General features: G+C 45.8%; 2 protein-coding genes across 29 annotated transcripts in view; both read left to right on the top strand.

The window, feature by feature from the left end:
• ablim2 (actin binding LIM protein family, member 2) overlaps positions 1-18,145 on the top strand; it is a 64,005-nt gene extending 45,860 nt beyond the window's left edge. For 5 of the 28 annotated variants that reach the window (XM_078936484.1, XM_078936488.1, XM_078936483.1 and 2 more), the window contains 12 exons: positions 176-253; positions 436-579; positions 1,902-2,019; positions 2,393-2,641; positions 3,646-3,717; positions 8,298-8,405; positions 10,300-10,353; positions 12,870-12,907; positions 13,067-13,175; positions 13,252-13,310; positions 16,091-16,145; positions 18,001-18,145. In XM_078936484.1, coding sequence (XP_078792610.1) covers positions 176-253; positions 436-579; positions 1,902-2,019; positions 2,393-2,641; positions 3,646-3,717; positions 8,298-8,405; positions 10,300-10,353; positions 12,870-12,907; positions 13,067-13,175; positions 13,252-13,310; positions 16,091-16,145; positions 18,001-18,026 — 1,110 coding nt within the window. In that variant the 3' untranslated portion in view covers positions 18,027-18,145. Of the gene's footprint in view, positions 1-175; positions 254-435; positions 580-1,901; positions 2,020-2,392; positions 2,642-3,645; positions 3,718-8,297; positions 8,406-10,299; positions 10,354-12,869; positions 12,908-13,066; positions 13,176-13,251; positions 13,311-16,090; positions 16,146-17,751; positions 17,926-18,000 lie in introns of those variants that run through there. The other 23 variants (XM_078936493.1, XM_078936490.1, XM_078936491.1 and 20 more) reach the window with 8 other exon arrangements.
• On the top strand, positions 18,030-20,676 carry LOC144987311 (actin-binding LIM protein 2-like; the record flags this gene model as incomplete). Its single annotated transcript, XM_078936651.1, has 2 exons — positions 18,030-18,173; positions 19,602-20,676. Coding segments are annotated over 2 exons (258 nt in total), but the record flags the coding sequence as incomplete, so codon positions are not given.
• Positions 20,677-22,453: the final 1,777 nt, after the last annotated feature.

The following is a 22,453-nucleotide window of genomic DNA, read 5'->3' on the forward strand; positions in this document are numbered from 1 at the left end:
TCAAAATAAAGTTTCATTTGGTGAACCTGTTATTGGTTTTCCTGGTTCTCTGAATTTTGGCTCCTCCCAGATCATAAAAGGGTTGATGTCTTAAAACCTCAGGTAACATATGGCATCAAAAAGGGAACCAGAAACCACTCCCATCTGTTCAGGAACAACCTTTTCTGTGTTCCAGATGGCAAGAACGTCTTCAGAGAGCATCCCTTCAGCGCCAGCATCCAGCGCATCAGGCTCTCCCAGCAAAGTCATCTATGTGAGAGTTTAGTTTGACGTTGATCCACTGACCAAGAAAACTCATTGATTGCAGCAGTTTTGCTTTAGAGCATCTGTGCTCCTTTCTAAATAACCGTAGTGAGGCAGTTTCAGCATTGACAGCTGTCGATCGTCTTAATCCTGCTGGTTCTGGTGTTTGCTCGGGTTTTTCTCTGCTGTCAGGCCAAACTAGGAGAGGAGTTGCTGGATTACAAGGACTTGGCGGCTCTTCCAAAGACCAAGGCCATCTACAACATAGACAGGCCTGACATGCTGTCCTACTCGCCGTACGTCAGCTACCCCTCTGAAGAAAGGCGCTACGGAGAGGTAAAGCCAACGCTTTCTAGTTTTGTCTTGACCCGTGAGACACAGTCAGGACTTTTTTATATCTAAATACAGAAACATTCGCTGAAAAACACTCATTACAGTAAATGCTACACAATATAGAAGCTGAACTGCAACTCGTACCGGGTCAGACTGTCTGAACACGCTGAAGGATGGATCAGTCATACAGACAACATGGAGGAAGGATGAGGGGAAGAGGAGGGCGTGTCACCTTGAGGAGTGGTCAAATCCCTGAGGCGTCAAATCTGCTGTTGGTGACCCTAAACCTCTAGAACGGCTGCAAACGGTTCAAAGCTCAGTGGAGACCATGACGGCCTTCAAAGCAAACATTCTACGATCGTTCTGAAAGGAACAGGGAGTCAGTGATGCTCGCCCCGTTGACAGTTGTGCGGCGGCGTTCCGGACTAACTGGAGGCGGTTCAGTGATCGGCGGGCGACACCGAAGTACAGAGAGTCACAATAACGTGAACAAGACGTGATCATGGCGTGGAGCGGCTCAGGGAAGCTATAGCTACCGTAATTTCCGGACTATAAGTCGCCCTTTTTTTCATAGTTTGGCAAGGGCTGCGACTTATACTCCGCAGCGACTTATATTAAAGATAAATTGAAATAAATACATTGTTAACCCTCCTGTTATGTTCATTTGTGAGGAACAGAGATGATGTTTCTGGGTCAATTTGATGTATGAGGTATGTTAAGTGTTAAGAGGATGTTAAGTGACTCAGAGAATCAGCAAACCTTTTTTTACAGTAAGATCTTGAAGGCTCAGAACATAATATTCTATTTTCCAATGATTTCATAGATTCAGAAATGCAATAAAAATGACAACTGTTTCTACAAATACAGGATGAAAACAGAGTATTAGTTGGCCAATGATGCTTCATGAAAGGAATAAATAAATAAGTATGAGAAAGAATTACTGTGAAATTAAGAGATAAACAGTCTGCTATGATTGTGTCATATGAGGTTGTGAAAGTTATTAGTTCTTGGTCTTAGATTTTGTCAAATAAATTTCCCGTCAAAATGCGACTTATAGTCCAGTGCGACTTATCTGTGTTTTTTTCTACTTTCTAATGCATTTTTGGGCTGGTGCGACTTATGGTCCTCAAAATACGGTAATAATAAAAGCTCTTTTAGACAACACTGTCAATCTGTCTGTCAGAGAGAACCCCCAGATTTGTAACTGTGTGTGGGGGGGTCACTAAAACCTACAAACAAAGAGACGTCCATGTCCGTCCACGGCTCTACTGACCAGATCTGACTGACATTCAGAATAAAACGACCTTCTTCTGTTTGTTTACCAGGGGGATGGGGAAAAGTCCCCCCGTCAGCGGAGACCCTCCAGCCCCGGCTCCAACAGCTCCCTGGGGGGCTACGGGCGAAGCACCCCCCCTCGCTCACCTCAGATTTACAGCCGTGCAGGTACCAGCATCATGCAAACAATTAAAAAAAAGAAAAGCAATCAGCGTATGAGAATGGATGAGGAGCGGGAATCTTTCTCACACGGACGCTCAGCTGAAGCTTCAGCCTCCTCTCAGCTGATCCGGCAGAGTTCTGGGAACACGGGGATTGTGCAGAAAACAACGTTTCTCAGTAAAAGTCCAAACCAAAGACTAGAGAGCCCCACAGCTCTGTTTCTGCTGTGAATATTTCTGTGCAATGAGTGAATCTAGTCTTAACCTGAGGATAGTAGAGCTGCATTTCTGCCTAACATCCCAGATGTCAGCATTAGAGGCTGGTCAAGACTTAGCATGAGGGTAAGTAATTGTCTTCTGTCATCCGATTGGTCATCCAGGCCCAGAGGTATACCACACCCACAGCTACAGTCCCCCCCCCCCGGCCTTCAGGCCTGGAAGCAGACTGCCTCCCAGCGGGGCGAAGGAAGCCGTGCTCCTCTCTGCTCACAGAGCTGCAGGAAGTGATGGCGGCTGTGTTGGCTCATGCTCACCCACGCCACTAGGTGGCAGTACTGGCCTGTCTTCACAGTTAAACCCCACCACTCTGGCCCTGCTGCAGCAGCACAACTACATCCCCTACTTCAGAGGTATCCAAGCATGTTTGACACTGGAGCAGTCGTCTGGGGTTGTTGCTGTTGTCAAACACGAAGGCCTTAGACGGAGACCAACCGTGCTGCTGGTCACAAAAACATTTAAAAGAGCCAAATCCTGAAGGATTAGAAACCTGGGAAGGTGTTAGGGTTCAGAGCAACAGCAACACGCCTCCGTCTACGCCTTCATCCGTGCTTTGGGGGAATGGAGTGCTGTGATAAAATGACTGAACACGCCTGAACTGGCATGGGTGGCGGTAAAACAGCAAATTAACCACGTGCTGCAAACTCTGACTCTGGAGCCCGGTACTCACCAAGCATGTGTCCAAGAAGGCGCCAAACGCAGGTTTTTACACAGGTCTGTACTTGTGCACGTTCTCACTGTCGGTGCAAATGTGGTGAACCTCCAGGCTTTTCCTTTCACAGATCTATTCCGATAAGGAAGACTTCCGACCGGGCAAAAACCGCAACTAAATGACAAGTCTGATCAGTTTCCATGCGTTGGGATGCTGTCCAAATGTCACTGTGAAATCCCAGTCTCTGATTGGTCAAAGTTGAACTGGTTTTTACTTTCCACATGCGTTTTGCACGTAAAGCCCAAAAACGACTTAAAAACTTGTGTGGCGGCGCGTGAACGTGAGAGGTTTGAACACGAACGCCCAAAAGGCGCATGTACATGCGGTTACCTGGACTTTCCATGGGAAGTCACTAGAAAGAGTGTTTCCCAAGGTGGTGTGAACGTAGCATCAGGGTCTCTCAGTCCACCAGAGACTTACGAGGCATGATGGGAAACAGAACTGTTCTGCCACCGTTTCATCACTCACCAAGGTTGATTTGAAAAGAGTAAAGTTACCAATGACATTGACCATATTGCCGGTCTCAGGATGGGCATCAACCAAATCAACGTCTGTAAACACTCCCCTCTGGCTCTGTTAACCTGCTGAAATGTGTCCAACCAGCTCACCCTGATTGATCTTCTACACATTGCTTGACCCTTTTAGGGCTCACACAGGACCCCCTACCTGACCCTAAACCTAGGACATCCCTACATCTCAGTTTACCTCCTCCCAATGGTAAAAATAGTAGTCTTTGTCTTATGGGTGGAATGGTTGGCGATCTAGCATGTTGTCATCTGTGCTTTTTCTAGTATGATCGGCTCCGTTTTTGCCCGTCCTGCTTGCTTTGTGTCCTTGTGTCTGTGGTGTCGTGGTGCATGGATTAACTGGATGTGGACCTGAGTCCAACCCTGTGACACTTTTCCCACTACACTGGTTCTTGTTTCGTTCTTGTCACATTGCAGTTGTGTGCCTGTCGTAGAAATCGAATATATTGTGTTGCTGTCTTCCCGCACAATCCCTTGTGTGTCAGATGAACATTTGTGTTGAGGTGGATTTTTGAAGGTCATAAAGGTGGCAGGTTGATGATTGTTGGCGAGCACTTCCTGTGAACTTTACCATAAATAACTGCACCTCAGTGTGAAATGGGAGGATTTTCCATGTTGTTCCACAGTTTTTTCTTCTTCATTCTGATAACTCAAAGATGTCTGTTTGAGGAGGATTTCGTTGTCATATGAAGGCGATGTTTGCAATCAGAATAAAAAGAATAAAAACAGTAAATGCAGCAAAAATCTGATTTCAACCAAAAATGTTTCTGACATTATCAGCAAATTCAACACAAATTTGCCAGTTGTTGGAAAGTCTTGTTTAGGTAGAGCCCCAGCTCACATTCAGGGTCCAGAGGACCGTATTGTAATCGCAACGATGGAAAGAAGCTACACACATGTGACTACACGCACAACCACACAGAAAGGCCTGCGTTGTTTTTGCATTGACCCTTATCCTCCTTTTTCTTCTTCTCTTTCTTTCATTCGTGCTGCATGCGGCGGTTGGCGGCGGTGCAGAGACAGTCTGGGACAGTTTGTCTTTTGTGGTTCTTTTGTTGTTTTTTCTGGAGTTGTTGACTTATTTTAGTGGGTTTTGGGTGGTGTGTGTCGGTTCCTCGCTGGCATGGCGGGGCGCCATGGGGTCGGGGTCCAGGCCAACCTGCAGATTTCTGTGGAAACTGTCCTCCTGGCTGTGGGGGTTTGGTCGGTCATGCTGTGGGGGGAGTACCTGCCGTTGAGGCGTGTCAGTGTTTCAGGGGGTCCCCCGTTCATGCCTGGTGAAGGGCTGGAGCGGGGGCCGCAGGGCTTCAGGAAACCAGTTTCTGAACTGATGGTTTGGGGCGCCAAAGTGAGAACCTGAAACATGGCGGTTCAGGTTCCTGAGCTGTCCGTCACAGACTCTGGTCTTTGGTCTAAAACGCGAGTTTAAAGGGTTTTGAGTGTGGGCAGCTGGGCGTAAGCGCGCCCCTCCCTGCACGAGACGGGCATAGAGGGGTTGAAAGAGCTGATTATTTCCTGGATCCACCTCATTAACTTGACGGAATTTGAATTTGCTCGGTGAGAAAAAACGGTTTGGGCTGAAGAAACGTGTGACCACTGTGTGAAACCAGATGGAAGAGTGAGTGTGTGGAGGACCTGCTTCCTGTCATGGTTTCCTCTTTTCCTCCTTCCCGTCCATTATCTGGAAGATTATTGGAGTTCTTTGGATATTATTGGTGGGAGAGACAAAGAGCACGACTCTTCCAGACTTTTACTCCTGCAGTGTTGGAGCTACTGAGGCAGACTGGGCGCTGTGGTGGAGCGGCCAGGCTTCTTTTTCTCATGGCTGTAGTGTTTCTGCTGGGGTGGCGGTTCTTGACTGTGAACGTTTCATCTGCTGGTGAGGTTTCAGCAGTGGCCTAATCGTCCTCTCTGTGCCTGCAGAGGCTGCACACAGGACCCCTTCCTTCTCTCTTTAGGGGATTTGTTCAGAAAAACCCTGATCCTGGGGGTGTCATTGTGATGGGGGGACTGGAACCGCACATTGGATTCTCCTCTGGACAGGTTGGGTTCAGGACCTCATTTCCTCTTTTCCTGTCATTGCCTCTTCTTTGGTTGACGTTTGGAGGCTCCATAATCCCCTGAGCAGACGGAATGTGTGGGTTATATTTGTGGGTGGGGTCTTGAGTGCTGGGGGCTTAGCTAGCTTTGACCTTACCAGTAGCTTTAGGATGTCAGGACGTTCCACTTATTGTCCTCAGTCATCATCGTATGATGAGCGTAGATCTACATCGTGGATCTTCCCCCAAGAGGACTTCTCCAAGCCGAGGTCTTGTGAGAAATGTGAGTTTTTTTGGGAACTTCAGAGCTTTAAAAGGTCAGATTTGGGTTCATTTAGCCATTGGTGGGAGGTGGGTAAAGCACAAATGTGGGTTTTCTGCCAGCAGTGCACCAGTCATTCAGCAGTTCCAGGTTAGAGGGTCATGTCTGCTCTGGAAGAAGACCTTTCTAGTTCTTTTCTCCATGAGAATCCATTGAAATTGACCTGCAGAACCTTCAAATCCCCCAAATTCAACTGAAAACTCTACAAAAGAGCAAAATGCTAACTGTTTTAGCTAATTTAGAAATTCTTAGTTTTTCTGTGCTATTTTTGGCATTGAACCTTTGTATTTTCATTATGCTAGCTCCTTTAGCTAACAAAGGCTTTTCTTCAATTATATACGATATCTTAGCACTTGGACTTATCTCTAAGCCAATTGCTTTAGCTTTTAAAGTAAACATTTTTAGCTATTTATTGAACATTTTTCTTAAGCAAACTTCAACTTCTTCAACTACTTTAGCATTAACAGCTTACAGCATTCACACTTGCATTATTGCAGGTAATGCTATAAATCTAGTTCTTATTTATGTTCTTTTTATTTCAGTGTTGGCTCTTCTGCATAGAGTTGCCTTTGCTTGGTGAAAGTGGATGGAGGGCTGAGGTCCTGCAAACGTTTGGAGGGGAATAAGACAGGGATGTCCTCTTTCTGGGCAGCTTTACACCCTCCAATTGAACCACTTCTTCAAAGGTTGCGTTCTCAGATGATGGGATTTGTGCTGCTGGTGTGGCCTCACACACTGCCTGCTGTGGTTTCTGCATATGCTGACGATGTGTGTGTTTTTGTTGACCGTCAGCGAGATGTTGTTTCTCTCTGTAATGTTTAGGACCTGCTCTAGAAGGCTTCCTGAGCCAAGGTTAAGTGGGACAAGAGCGTGGGATTGTGTTGGGTGGCAGTTTAGCTCAGGCGGTAGAGCAGGTAGTTCAACAACATAGGGGTCGGTGGATCAAATCCCGCTCTGGCCCCCCGAGCGTGGCCAATCCGCAGCTCACCGCCCCCCCATCATTTAGATGGGCTCCACTTTACAGCTTTTGCCAGAGAAAATGGTTTGGGAAACTGAGTGGGAAAAAGGTTTTGAGGAATTTTGGGGGCACTGATGACTTTTGGAAGAGGACTTTCCAGCTCTGTTGAATTTCAACCATTTTTAATATTTTGCTTCTACTTGGACTTACTTTCCCAGGGACTCCAGGTGGAAAACTACTTGGGGGGAGCGGTGAGCTGCAGACTAGCCGCGCTAGTCCCCGCTGGGGAGGGCGGGGATCAATCCGCCGACCCTTTGGTTGTTGGACGGTTGTTGGTTTAGCCTGAGCTAAACTGCCGCCCGGAAATGAGCCAAATTCACTGTCGCCTGGCAGAGTTCATCTTTTCACGTCTCACATGATTCATGTTCTTTTGTGCATTTCCCCCATTTAGATTAAATAAACAGTCTAAAACAGTCTAAGATGGCCATGTGTTGGTGAGCTGCGTAAAGCTTGTCTCAGATTTGGGGCTCTAGAGGGAAAATGTTTGCCCTAAAACTTTGACACTGAGATCTTAGGGGCAAATTTAACCTCCTAAGACCCAAGCTCTTGTTGGATAAGCTTTTGTTATTTCACTTTGACAGAGCTCCAGTTAAGCTGAATTAATTACTGTGGTAATAAAGCCCATAATGTGATGTCCATGCAGGAGGACGTCACGTCTTCAGAGGTCAAAATATTGTTGTGCTAATAAATTCTCTTTATTGTCAAATATGCTGCAGACACATGACATACAGCACAGATGAAATGACTTTCCTCTCCCCCCACAGTGCAAGCAGCTTATGCAATAATAGATACAATAAAATAGATAAAATGACAGCAATAATAAGAAGAATAACAGTAATCTGAACACTGCAAAGAGCAATGAGATGGTTAAAGTGCCAACAGAGCTAAGAACAGTAAGTGGATGAGTCGGTGATGGCAGTCCTTGGTGAAGATGGTGTTCTGATGCAGGACTGAAAGTATCTTAGTATCAGTTTGTAACAGGGAGGGGAGGGGGCAGAGGGGGGGGGGGGGGTTGTCTCAAGGCAGTTTAGCTTAACTGGCCTCTAAATTTATTTCCTTCATCACACTGAGATGTTTGTATCTATTCTTAATCTGTGTGACTTTTCCAAAAGTGTTGGAAATGTTTTGCTAAGTAAACTTTTGGTGACATTTTGGGACGTAATGATTTGAACACCAAGTTTTTATCTGGACATTTGGCAGAATTGAACTAGACGTGGACCAAAAAGATGGGGTCTCTACAGTCCCATTTTGGGGCTTAGCGCCACAGGAAATGATTGACATGATACATTTGCTTTGATGGAGCCGGCCATAACATTAACTGCCCCCTTTGGCTCCCTGTGTTCTCTGTCTTCTTTGCTTTTCGTACCGAATGCTTCTGTCTGCCATTGGAGGAAGTGAAAGTGGTCGGAGTACTCCCAGTCTGTCCACGTACTCGGATGGAAAATCTCCTTCATCAGCTTCCACATACGTGGCTGCTCCTCGCCATTTTCACATACCAGGTAGGTCATGGTTTTTCTTTTCTGTTGTTTTCTTCTCACAACTTTGCCCGGTTAGAATTAATGTTCAGCTTTGAAAACAAAAGATGAATATACTTTTCCAAAATTGTGATTACTGTGGGTTTAACTTCTGACATTTAGGTTAAACATTTAGGACCCGCCTCATCCTCCTCTTCCTCTCTAACTGCAGTGGTGGACTTTCTGCCTGCTGCTACTTGGCATCATTCTGGAGGTCAACTGATATGAAAGCATTTTTAAGTTTGGACCTAAAAGCATTCCAGGATATGTTTAGTAATCTATATAGACATACTCTCATGGTTTCCTACTTTCTCATGCTCCAAGAAAACCCGAGTGAGGCCAAATGATGTTTCCCCTGAGACGGCGTCAGAGGCGGAGTCTGTAGTGGTTTTAGTTGGCGGTAGGTTAAAGCCTGAGAGCATCTCAGCCCCTGGAATGAACGATTCAGATGCTGATAGACACTAAAACAAGGCAAAGATGGCACGTGTGTTGTTGTTTTGTCCATTGTGTTTTTTACATTCAAATGTAACTATTGTTACGCGGCGTCTGTCTTTGCGACTCCGCTGACACAAAGACGGATTTGATTGTCTCGGTGACACTACAGGATAAAGGATTTGTTAAAACACCAACCATGTCATTTCAGACTCTGCCGCCGCCTCCCTCTGATGCTTTTCTTTCAGCCTCATTGGTTTTTTTCTGCACCAGAAGAGCTGGCACAGCTCCTCAATGCAGACTGCTGAATCGGTTGACTCGGTGCATGGGAGCCACTATAGACCTTACCGGTCTGAAGTGATTGCAGCCATGTTTCCACTGAGCGGTCCAGTTCACGTCAGGACAAAGGTCTGGGCTTCTGGAGCCTCCGCTGTCATTGACGTGTTCTGTCCCGTGCTTTGGAACCCTCTGGATGGAGAACCTACACCAGTGCTTAGTTAACGTGGAAGCCCAAAGCACGAGCTACACTGGATTTAGGTCAGGATAATGAAGATGACAAACACCTAAATGTTTTCCTCTGTTCTAATTTAGCCGGGCCATGGGAATGATTCCACATAATCCAGGCACAAATCCACACAAAACCGGAATTTGTCTCTGAACTGTGCAGCTCAGTGGAAATAAGCCTACAAATATCATGTTGAATTAAGCTACAAATGCATCCTCTAAACCAGTGGTCCCCAACCTTTTTGACGCCGCGGACCGTTATGATGTCATTCAAAGTTTTCACGCACCGGCCTTTGAGATGTGGACGACAATTATTGTAGCAACACTACGACGAAAGAGGAACACAAACCTGAGGCCCATCCTAAGCTTTTATCTAGACAGTCATGTCATCGTACATGGCACAGGGGTCGTCCTCCTCTCCCCTTCCCACACCCATGGTGCTAAACGAAGAACTGTCTGTTAAATGTAGGGATCTTTTTTTTGGGAGGGAAAGGCTCCTCTTCCGTCTCCTGCTGGGCCTTTTCCCCTTGGCAGCGAAACTTTCCACGTTTGTTTTTCTTCATTTTGCTAGTTCCTGGGTTTATTTTAGCGGTATCCTATCACGTGACTGAGACGAGCGCCTCGGCCTGCGTCAAGACCGACACAGACGGATGGAACAGAGAATCGGGCAATTTTTCAAAAGAAAACATCTTTCAGATAACCAAAATAAATAAAACAGAAGTCATGTAAGTTATTTATTCTTTCTGTGCGGCCCGGTACTAAGTGACCCGTAGACCGGTACCGGTCCGCAGCGCAGGGGTTGGGGACCGCTGCTCTAAACTATGGCATCCCTTAAAAAACTGCTAACTCATGCCTCTTTTTCTCCATTCTCTCTCCGTCCTTCTCTTCCCTGCCCATTTTGGCTTCTTCCATTTCCTTTCTTCTCCTCTGTTCCCATCTTCAGAAACAATGGTCAAAGATAATATCTATAGAAAACCCCCCATCTACAAACAGCATGGTACAGTCTGCCTCTTTAACACTCTTTCTCTGGTTTTGTCTGGGAACGCTATGTTGCATGTCTCTCCTCACTTTCCTTGTTCTGTCTCAGCTCTCCCTCTATCCTCTGGAGGCCTGCACTCGTCCCACAGACTCGGTTCACATGCCTAGACTTGGTGTGAGGTCAGGAAAACATTTGGAATTCAAAGAGATAGAAATGATTTACAAAATATAATATAAATATGAAGACTATATCTGTTGGCTCTCAGAATGAGCTCTGATGCCACACACACACCGGGCATGTGATGCACGTTCAACAACATGCCAAACGTGCACTTTTAGCATTCGGTGTCTGTTGCTACCTGATACCAGTGCATGAACCTGCACTTGGAAGAGGCTCGGTGGGAAATGTCAAAGTGGTCCAAATCTGGTGAATCTTCTCCAGGCTTTTTTCTTTCACAGCTCTTTTCCAAAGTACGGAAGGCTTGTTGTCATAAAATCCAGCCGGGCACAAAGCATAAATATTATTTTCAAACGATTGGCACCTAGAGGACGCCCCCCTCACGTCGTTACCTAATTCCAGCTGAGAAAACCCACAAAAACAGGATTTCAGAAATGTAGAAAACTCTGGTGAAATCTGCCTAAATTCTGCAGGACATGAATGTTTGAAACTGGGTTTCAGCGACTAATCATCTACTAAACTCAAAGCACAGAGTGCTCCAATTACCAGGGATCGGCTACATCAGATACCTGGAGAGACCTCAGACCTCTCAGTCCAGAAAAGAACAGGAACAGCTAAGATACTGCAGGACCCTCAAGCTCCCAGGCCTCTGGTAGAGGACCCCAGCTTGGGGGAGAAACCACCACGGAGGGGGAGGGGGGCGTTTAATTTAGTTTATTCGGTCAGCCACCAATTGTTCTCCCACCTAAAAAGATGAAGGAGGCTTGTGATTTTGATCAACTATGAGAGACAAACTGAGGAAAAAATCCAGAAAATCACATTGTCTGATTTTAAAGACTATATTTGTAAATTATGGTGGGGGGAACAAAAATAGGTATATTTATATACGATTGAGTTTATTTTTTAAGGCCTGTGATGGATCCACACATTCATCAGTGTATTGGCCACCGATCACTTGTGTTCATTCGGTTGGTCAGTCTTTCCATTTCATTAAGACAAAACCCTCAGGAAACTTTTTATTTTTACTTTATTTCAGTTGGTAAGAGGAATTTTAAATATAAGTCCTTGTGATTACCTGCATCAGTCTGGCACTGACCTTGACTTAACTCGGCCAATAAAAGAAGGAAAGTTGGGATGTTTTCAATGTAAGTTTGATGGAACAATAAGCAGAAGACTCAAACTAAAAGACATCAAGCTGGAGGGGGGGGCAAAGTTTAGTTTGCCTCACGCTGGGAGGTTGTGGGTTTGAACTCACAGTTGGACCATTGTAGCTAAAATGTGACCTAAGTGGAGAACCTGTGACAACTAGCATTCCCTAAACTCATTAACAGTTCTACTCTATCTATTTCCAAAGTGTGGCTCCCATTCATTCTGAGAAGTGAAGTAATGCAAATAGAAATGGTAAAATGCGTTTGAACTAAAACAAACAGGAAGGAATGTCAATTGGATGAGTATGGTGAGATGAAGCTCACTGAAGTTAAAGTCGACCTCTGGACCTCGCTCATGAGCACTCAGCCGTCACCTGGAGGTTTTCAGGGCAAAGTCACAAGGTCCCATCATTGGGAAGCTTGGAATGGGAACCCAGCTAACAGATTGGGAATCCGCTGAGCTCCAGCTGTCCCAGTGCTTACGTTGACGAATACCTGGATGAGTGACACCTCCATGCATCAGGAGGAACCACAGCAGGCCTCACATTGCAGGGGTGAATGGGTCTGGAGGAACCATCACGCATGTCTGCTTGGTCTCGTCTGTGAGAACCCTGTAGAATCACGGTCCATGCATGTCTGCATTCATCTCACCAGCTCTTCTTTGGTTCCCAGAGGATGTTGAGATTGTGCACTTGGTGAATGGTTGGGTTCATCACACTCTGTTGTTTATCCGTCACTTTTTTCCCTCATGGGGTTTGAATTTCTTTCTTGTTTCCTTTGAGTTTCGTCTGATATGTGAGATTTTTGTTGGGATTAGCATTTAAAATGCACAGAAGGTAGGAATCAGAGGAGGCTTTAGATATTGTAACACACAAGAAAACCCTACTTTTTAGCAAAAAAGACAAGAATATCAGCTGCACAGAGCATAATTACCCAACTAACTAACCCTTATGTGTCAGTAAAGGAAGAGCGCCATCAAAAGGCAAAAATCAAGCCCTGAAGAAAGGAGGTTAAGCCGGAAAAGTCACTTTCTGTTCCATGCATATTTAATTTGAACTCAAATCTAAAGTTCCTCTGCTTGGTTTTGGCCACCATGCAGACATGCTCTCTGCAGCTGACCATGGTCTGATGGTAAACTCAGGTTTAGGCTAAGAGGCAGGGCCCCAGCTTGTTGTCAGTGACATCCTGTAACATTTGACTCTTTTACAGCTTCTAGAACATCCTGGCAGGACGGTGAGGATGGCAAGGTGGGTCTTTGCACAGTCTGAGTGCACCTTTTTATGTAACACTTTCTAAATGTTCCCAAATACTCTTCATCTGTTATGAAATGCATTCCTTGCCATCATCCATCACATCTATCCATTCACTGCCCTCGTTTGTGCTTCTCTCTCTCTCTCTTTCTGTAGAGGACAAGCTGGATGATCTTGAAGGGTGAGACTGATGGTTCCACGGGTCATGAGGACCCTGACCCGTGCAAATCCACCTGCAGTCTCCCCAGTGACATACCCCAGCCCAGTAAGGATTCACTCAGAACCGGACGTTGAAATAATGACCAGCCGTAACATGGAGGTGGATTTCTGTGTCTCTGTAGACTTTTCCCACAATAAGTCCGCATCTTTACCGGGTTATGGAAGGAACGGCATCTACAAGGTGAGGGCGGAGCCAGAGTGTAGTCATGTTCCAATGTGCTTTATACGTTCACTCATTATGTCAGCTACGTATGTTAGGCTCATTGTCATACATGTTACATATCAATATGTTACATGATACACCATACATGATATGCGTTACAAGGTACATGTTACACGATACACTTTACACATTACATGATACATGTTACATGTTACACAATTACATGATACATGTTACATGTTACACAATTACATGATACATGTTACACGATACACTTTACACATTACATGATACATGTTACATGTTACACAATTACATGATACATGTTACATGTTACACAATTACATGATACATGTTACACGATACACTTTACACATTACATGATACATGTTACATGTTACACAATTACATGATACATGTTACACGATACACTTTACACATTAAATGATACATGTTACATGTTACACAATTACATGATACATGTTACATGTTACACAATTACATGATACATGTTACACAATACACTTTACACATTACATGTTACATGTTACACAATTACATTATACATGTTACACGATACACTTTACACATTACATGATACATGTTACACAATTACATGATACATGTTACACAATTACATGATACATGTTACACGATACACTTTACACATTACATGATACATGTTACACGATACACTTTACACATTACATGATACATGTTACATGTTACACAATTACATGATACACGTTACATGTTAGATTTTACACATTACATGATACCCATTACATGTTAGATTTTACACATTACATGATACATGTTACACGATACACTTTACACATTACATGATACATGTTACATGTTACACAATTACATGATACATGTTACATGTTACACAATTACATGATACATGTTACACGATACACTTTACACATTACATGTTACACAATTACATTATACATGTTACACGATACACTTTACACATTACATGATACATGTTACACAATTACATGATACATGTTACACAATTACATGATACATGTTACACGATACACTTTACACATTACATGATACATGTTACACGATACACTTTACACATTACATGATACATGTTACATGTTACACAATTACATGATACACGTTACATGTTAGATTTTACACATTACATGATACCCATTACATGTTAGATTTTACACATTACATGATACATGTTACACGATACACTTTACACATTACATGATACATGTTACACGATACACTTTACACATTACATGATACATGTTACATGTTAGATTTTACATGTTACTTGAAACACAATACATGCAGGTTTTTTGATTCCAAGCTTTTAACCTTCAGTCACCAGAATGGACAGACAGACTCTCTGCATGTGACCTGACCAAACAAAATGATTAGCTTGACCTTTCACCTTATTAAAGTGGTGCTGTTGTATGACATCACAAACATGGAGCAGAGGGACCGTCTCCTAATCTAACTCCTACGGGGCCTGAGACTCTGCTCCTTAAAAAGTCATCAGGTTTGGTTTTCCTAACTTAGACGGTGTGGTGACAGTAAGTTTGGCAAATGTTTGGTCAGATAAATCCGGCAAAGGCAAAGACCCGATCCGTGTGAGAAGTGGCGTTCTTAAGCATGCGTCTAAGCTGAACATGAACATGTCATGTCTACAGGAGTGATCTCTCAAACATGCCCTGTTTCATACATTAGGTACATAGGAGCTGAGGCTCATAATGGAGCCATTATGGTCTGAGACATTTTAATATTGCCTTATCTCCCCATTTTAACCCAAATTTAACTCTCTAAACGTGCACAGAAACTCACAGTATTTCCAAAAGAAGCTGCAAACAATAGATTTGAATGGGATTGATTGATTCTGCGCCAATATGATGACATCATGGTGGCACCAAACCTGCTTATCGTGACACAAAGGATCATGGAAACGTTTTCTGACATGTAAACTCTTGTACATGTCAGGCATGTTCATTGACTGTTTGACATAACTGGATGGATCGCGTGTGACATCAAACATAGAAAATAGCTTCCGGTTCAGACCAAATGAAGTCCAATCGTTGCCATTTTTCCACGATATGTCTGTTAACACGTTGGAGCCAGATGTCCTCAGTAAACCGTGATTGGTCCGTCTACATTTCTGTGGCAACCACTCTCTCCAATCAGCAGTGGGCATGTTAGAAGGCCACACCCCTTCCACTGGAAGCGGGCTCAGGAGAATCTGGTTCGATGCGAAGCCAACTACTTTTGTTGAGGCGTCTGATTGGTCAGTTTTTAACTTGAACTACAGCTAAAATATCATGAAAAAAATGAGGATTATCAAGAAGATGTTAAACTGAGGGATCAGATCCAAAACGGTTCTTCAGAACAACAGAGGGACTGAGTAACAGCTGTTTGTGTCTCAATAGAAGTCGATGAGATTTTGGCTTCTTGGGACCAGCAGGTACTTCCTGTTTGGAACGCGAGCAGGGAGGGGTTACTCAGTGATTGCTCTGTGAGTCTGTCTAAACATTTACTCAGTCCCAAACCTGATATGGACCCAGAGACTCTCTGTAAGCTGACTTGGTTTGCTTGACCCTTCTAGTTTTAAAGTATCACAATTGGATGACCTCACCAAAATGCTGCCATATAGCCATGCTACATGACTATACATGCCGAGGGTCTTCAATGAACCTTTAAACAAGACAAAAGTACTAAACTTGAGAAATGCCAGTGCACTAACTCCTTAAAACAACAGCTTAGTGATGGTCTAACAGTCACTGTGTCTGTCGCCTTAGGCTGCTGATATGGTGGAAGATAACCTGGACTCCCAGAGCTGGGGAGGAATGAGAGGTGAGAAATTACCAGCAGCTGTTAAATTGGTGTGTTCTGCTTCTCTGGCATTATTGCTTCAATCTTAAACCCTTTTCTGCTGAACGCTAAGTCTTTCAAATGCTTTCCAAAGGTGTCACTCCCCGTATCATTATAGATATGTCCTTTCAGAAATGTACCAGCGGAAAATCCATTCCATGAATTATTGTCTGAAAAGCTCATTTGACTGTTGTCTTAAAATCGAAATGTTATTTTAGGTGGGAAAGACTAAACCCAGGTTATGCTGAGTCTACCTGTAGCTCCGCCCATGTGGCATTCAAAACAAACCACACCCCCATGAATGTTGTCATGAATAGTATAGAGAATCAAATGACAAAAAGGTTCTTGGAATCAATCATGTAGATGAGTTTCTTCATGGTAGGAGGTAGAACGTTTTAACAGGGAGTAAATGTGGAAGCCTGAAAGGTTTCTTCAGAACGGAAACATTTGGCTGGTCTTGCTTTGCCTCCAGCACCAACAGAAGGTGGACCTTTGGGTTTCAGCTTTTCTAAAAAGAAATCTGAATTTGTTTTTAAGTTTGTAAAAGCTTAAAGCTGTTCAGTATTAGGCTAAAACCGTACGTAGTGCTATTTAGCTGTTACTTCAGGCTTTAAAGCTGTTAGGACTAGGACACGTCACAGCAGTTCATCAGAAACCAGATTCTTTTGGACTCGTCCCGTCCAGCGGCTGAGCAAACAGATCAGAGCTGAAGGCCTCGTGTGATGGACAGATGTTACAACAGGGGGTTAGAAGAGTCACCCCCCCCTCTTGAAACAGTAAATCTGTCTTCAGTGTTCCCAGTAGAACGAGCTAAAAACAGGAGTAGATCTCTGAGTTTATTTGGAGATCTCCAAGAGTTCACTGTAGCATCAGAAAAGAACAGTGTTAATGTGTCCAGCTCCAAAGAAAAGAGAATCCAGGTTCTTCTTACGCTGAAGCTTCTCATCTACCGGAGAAGGAGCGCTCTGGAGGCGTCAAGGAACGAGGAGGGATCCAGTCAACAAGTCCAACATCTGGAATCCAAAGGCCAAAACTGCAGAACACCAAGGAGACAGACTAACTCCTAACCAGGGACAGAAAGGGGGTCAGGAACAAACGCTGGAACAAGCAACCGCCAAAGAGTGGGAGGAGCTATCGGTCCTGAATACTGAGGCTCCAGATCATGACAGACAGCTCTGACCCGCTCGCTCAGCTGCTGGAGGTCCGGGTGCTGGTGTGGGATGGGCACAGACCAGGGCACCAACGGAGCACCAACACCTCTGCTTCCTCTGCTTCTGCTGGAAAGGAGAGAAGCTCATCGGGACTCTGTTGCAGACCCAACAAGCAGACCCAGTTCCACATGTAGGTGTGGTTCTGGTGCACAAAGAGAATAAATGGCATCAGCATTTCTGTGACGGAAAACTGAAACTCCAAAGATCCAGGAACGATATCTTTCCACAAAAAGAGCTTTAGACTGTAGCAGCAAGTATTAAATACTAGAGAGACTGATGACCAGTTTTCAGCTGTGGAAAGAACACTCCCAGAATGCAGTGCTCTGTCCCTCAGTTTGCATGAGTGTTGTGCTGCATCTCTTTCTGATCTGATGCAGAATGAGATGCTGCTTGGAGGCAGACCAGTGTCCAGAGCTAAGGTCACTTGTAGCTGCACGACTGCTGCTGCGTGTTTGGAAACATCAGGAGAGAGTGGACAGTCCTTCAGCCAGAACAGAATGGAGCTTTCAAACTTCCTGACTTTTGCTTTTAGGGGAGAGGTTGTCCATAATGTCCAATGATGCTGTCATGTCTGCATTTGACATAAAAGCAAACTGATTCTGTTTGTTTTTTGTGTTTTTCCTCAGAATATAAGGTAAGACCCAGCAAATGACCTTTAACCTCCTGGACAGCCGTGGCCGGGGTCTCTGACAGCATCAGCTCCTTCTTTGCGGTGCAGGTCTACCCCTATGAAGTGCTGGCGGTGACACACAGGGTGAAGGTCAAGCTTCCCAGAGACGTAGACCGCACCCGCCTGGAGGTGAGCCCCACCCTCCACCGCCAGCTGACTCACTGGGGTTTGGGTAAAGAGCATAGACCGTAAAGCATCTGGGTCTGACGGGGAACGGCAGGGCGTTTGATTGACAGATTTTGGAGAGCCAATGGCAGCAGACTTCATCCTTTTCCTTCTTCTTGTCAAATTCTTTTAAAGCGTAGAGAAAGATTTTCCCGTGTTTCCGGGGTTCAACACAGATAAACCAGGATTTAAACTATAACATAAGAACGAAGGTTAACAAATATAAAATGACTGTTTGCAGATTCAAATGTGGTTCTGTCTCAACGGTTTGTAGAATTCTCTCAGTAGACAGAGAAAGCTGGATGCAGTCGGTGTTTCCATGACGCAAATGTACAAAACTTTATCGTAAAAACACCAATTCACTGTTTCCATCATAACCTAAATATGAGAAAAACACAAACCAACTCAGGACATAAGTCATTTAAAAACATGGATGTGAGCAATACTTTGATTGACAGCAGAGACTTTCACATTTCTGTCTGAGTGTCTCATGACAATGTATGGAAGATACAGAGGATGTTTAAAGATCAGATTTATTTATTTGAAAAAGTTCTACAGAAGCGTCGGTCATCAGCTTCATGAGATTATTCAGTTTCTCCCCAAAACATCGACATGACAAGCAAACGGGCTCCAGCGCCGGGCGTGGCGAGCTGCAATGCCGGGATCCGGTTTAGCGACCGCAGGCTGAATCCCTCCGTCACCCACAGTAGCCAGGACGGGCTCCAGCAACTCAGTGCGGGTTGATAAAATGGATGCAAACTGTCTACCTGTGACGAGTTGTTGATCACGTGTCTCATATAATTAAGAGAAAAGTCGTTCTGTTGTAGTTTTCAGAAATCCGTCCATTTTGATCCGCCCCAAAAACCACCTCCTCCAATGCAATAACCTTTTTTATTAATTTACGTCAATAACCTTTTTTTTTTAATTGACGTGTTTCCATGAGGCAAATTTAGTATCCCAAATCCAGTTTGCTCAATGTCATAGTCAATGGAAACGCCGCGTTCAAGAGGTAGAGGCGTGGAAAGAGGCGGGGACTCACAATAAGGTCACTCCTGTTTGGTGACAGTCGTTGCCATAGATACGATGACTCAGACAAATCACCATCGACTGCTGCGACCTGTTCAGGGTGTCCCCTGCCTTTGCTCACCTGTGGCTGGGATAGGCTCCAGCAGCCCCGTGACCCAGAAAGGGAATCGATGATGGATGGATGGTTGACGGGACAAACACGGCCGACTCGGTGACCTTAACCGGGTTTACCTGGTTAGTTGGATCATGTAGAGACTAACCCAACCCAGTCAGATCTTCGTAGACAGAACTTCTTCACGTGAAGAGTCATGCAGCGTGTGGATCCGGTGAGAGTTCAGGCGTGTTCTCCGTGTGTTCTGCTTGCAGAGACACCTGTCGCCTGAGGACTTCCTGCAGGTGTTCGGCATGACGCTGGAGCAGTTCGACCGTCTGGCTCTGTGGAAGAAGAACGACCTGAAGAAGGCGGCGCGCCTCTTCTAGACGGAAACGCCTCCAGAACCCTGCAAATGTGCTGCCCGGACCCCTCCACCCCCCAGCTGTGAGCCCACAGGCTCCGGTCTCAGGGGCTGCTCATGCCTGGGGGGGCAGCACCTGCAGCTTTTTATTTGCAGTGTGGTTTGAATGTATGACCGACAGCCTCGCAGAGGGGGGGAGCTGCGTTTGCATGGCCCGTTTAAGCTCCTCCCACAGGTATCTGCATCCGCCCCCACCTTGGAGAACCGGATCTTTGTCCTGTTCTTCACCCGCCTGCCGGATTCGTTTTCACAAGAAGCCGTGTCCGGACGCATCCGCAGCTTTTACTCACCTGGGGGGGCTGAGGCCAAAGCCTGCAGCAGCCCCTCCCATGTCGATGCGTCCTTCTGGAACAGAGAGAGAGGAAGGCGACTCCATCCCAGCCAGACCAACAAGACGGGTAGAGGAGAACCGCCGGCGGCGTGGCTCCAGAGTCTGAACAGGTGGATGACCTGCAGGTGAGGCATCACCTGTTCCAGAGGTTTCATCCAACCGCCACAAATGCAAACGCTTCGCCGTTCGTCTTTAAGGATTCTCATTTTGTTCTGGACTGTTTTCCACTTCCTGTTGTCCTTTCAGGACCACACGCGATGTCAGAGCGGTTCTAAAACCACGAACAGGACAGTTTGGGTCTTACGGACTAACGCCGTGTTCTGTATGTACGTTAACATGTCCGTCCCATGTTCCCGTTTGGATCCAGGCCGTGCTTCATGACTCTGCCATGCATGACGTAGTGGTGCTGACCTCATGTCAGACTCTTTGAAAGCACCATCCTTACTCGAGTATCTTTGGCTTGTGTTTGGCGTTTCTGAGGAGCGGTGAGGGGTTGGGACAGAGTGCATCATGGGGGCTCAGAAGAAATGTAACGCACTAACTGTTTATGTTTCTAACACGTCTGCTCATCTGATATTAAAGAGCTTTGTGCAAACGTCTGGCACTTCTTCCTGTGCAGACTTGAATCCTCCTTCAGGTGAAAGTGAAGCATGATGGGAGTTTTTTCAATCAAGGTGACTGAACTTGTGACATTGAGACGCTTCTGCAGGTCTGAATGATCCATGCCGTAGATCCCACATATAAAATACCAATGAAGCTAGCTGTCAGTCCTCCTCAGAGCCCTTTTTTCCTGTTTTTAACCTGGCTTAACCCCCCTGAGGGTCACAGAAGCCCATCCCAGCACAGGTGAGCACCCTGGATACGTCAGCACACACGCTAGAGTCACCTAGAACATGTGGAACAAGCTTTAAGGAGGACGGACACCGGCGCTGCCCGCCGTCAGCGTGGTGTGGTGCTAACCTCTGTAGCATCTGCAGCCCGCTCACACATGGAAGATCAGGAAGGGTTTCTTCATACAAATGAACTGATCCAGACCGGTTCCAGTGCGTTTCTATGATGCAGGTTTTGTCATGACAACGTTGTTGTTGGAGAAGGACAAGGACGACCCACTGAGGACGGACGCTCCACTCCTGCTGCCGTTGACTCCACTTGGTCCTCGTGAGTCCAGCATTCCCAATTCACATGACATTTGCAAATGAAATCCTCATCCTCCTGTCCTCTGACTGGACAGCTCTTCATCCTCCTGTCCTCTGACTTGACAGCTCCTCATCTTCCTGTCCTCTGACTCTGGACAGCTCTTCATCCTCCTGTCCTCTGACTGGACAGCTCTTCATCCTCCTGTCCTCTGACTTGACAGCTCTTCATCCTCCTGTCCTCTGACTATGGATAGCTCCTCATCCTCCTGTCCTCTGACTTGACAGCTCTTCATCTTCCTGTCCTCTGACTCTGGACAGCTCTTCATCCTCCTGTCCTCTGACTTGACAGCTCTTCATCCTCCTGTCCTCTGACTTGACAGCTCTTCATCCTCCTGTCCTCTGACTATGGATAGCTCCTCATCCTCCTGTCCTCTGACTGGACAGCTCTTCATCCTCCTGTCCTCTGACTGGACAGCTCCTCATCCTCCTGTCCTCTGACTTGACAGCTCCTCATCCTCCTGTCCTCTGACTGGACAGCTCTTCATCCTCCTGTCCTCTGACTATGGATAGCTCCTCATCCTCCTGTCCTCTGACTGGACAGCTCTTCATCCTCCTGTCCTCTGACTGGACAGCTCCTCATCCTCCTGTCCTCTGACTGGACAGCTCTTCATCCTCCTGTCCTCTGACTGGACAGCTCCTCATCCTCCTGTCCTCTGACTTGACAGCTCCTCATCCTCCTGTCCTCTGACTTGACAGCTCTTCATCCTCCTGTCCTCTGACTTGACAGCTCTTCATCCTCCTGTCCTCTGACTGGACAGCTCTTCATCCTCCTGTCCTCTGACTGGACAGCTCCTCATCCTCCTGTCCTCTGACTTGACAGCTCCTCATCCTCCTGTCCTCTGACTTGACAGCTCTTCATCCTCCTGTCCTCTGACTGGACAGCTCTTCATCCTCCTGTCCTCTGACTATGGATAGCTCCTCATCCTCCTGTCCTCTGACTTGACAGCTCCTCATCTTCCTGTCCTCTGACTCTGGACAGCTTTCCATCCTCCTGTCCTCTGACTCTGGACATCTCTCCATCCTCCTGTCCTCTGACTATGGACAGCTCCTCATCTTCCTGTCCTCTGACTCTGGACAGCTCTTCATCCTCCTGTCCTCTGACTCTGGACAGCTCTTCATCCTCCTCATCCTCCTGTCCTCTGACTCTGGACAGCTCTTCATCTTCCTGTCCTCTGA

The sequence above is a fragment of the Oryzias latipes genome, chromosome 18 (assembly GCF_053564925.1).
Source record: "Oryzias latipes strain Hd-rR chromosome 18, Olatipes_Hd-rR_3.1".
Taxonomy (NCBI): domain Eukaryota; kingdom Metazoa; phylum Chordata; class Actinopteri; order Beloniformes; family Adrianichthyidae; genus Oryzias; species Oryzias latipes.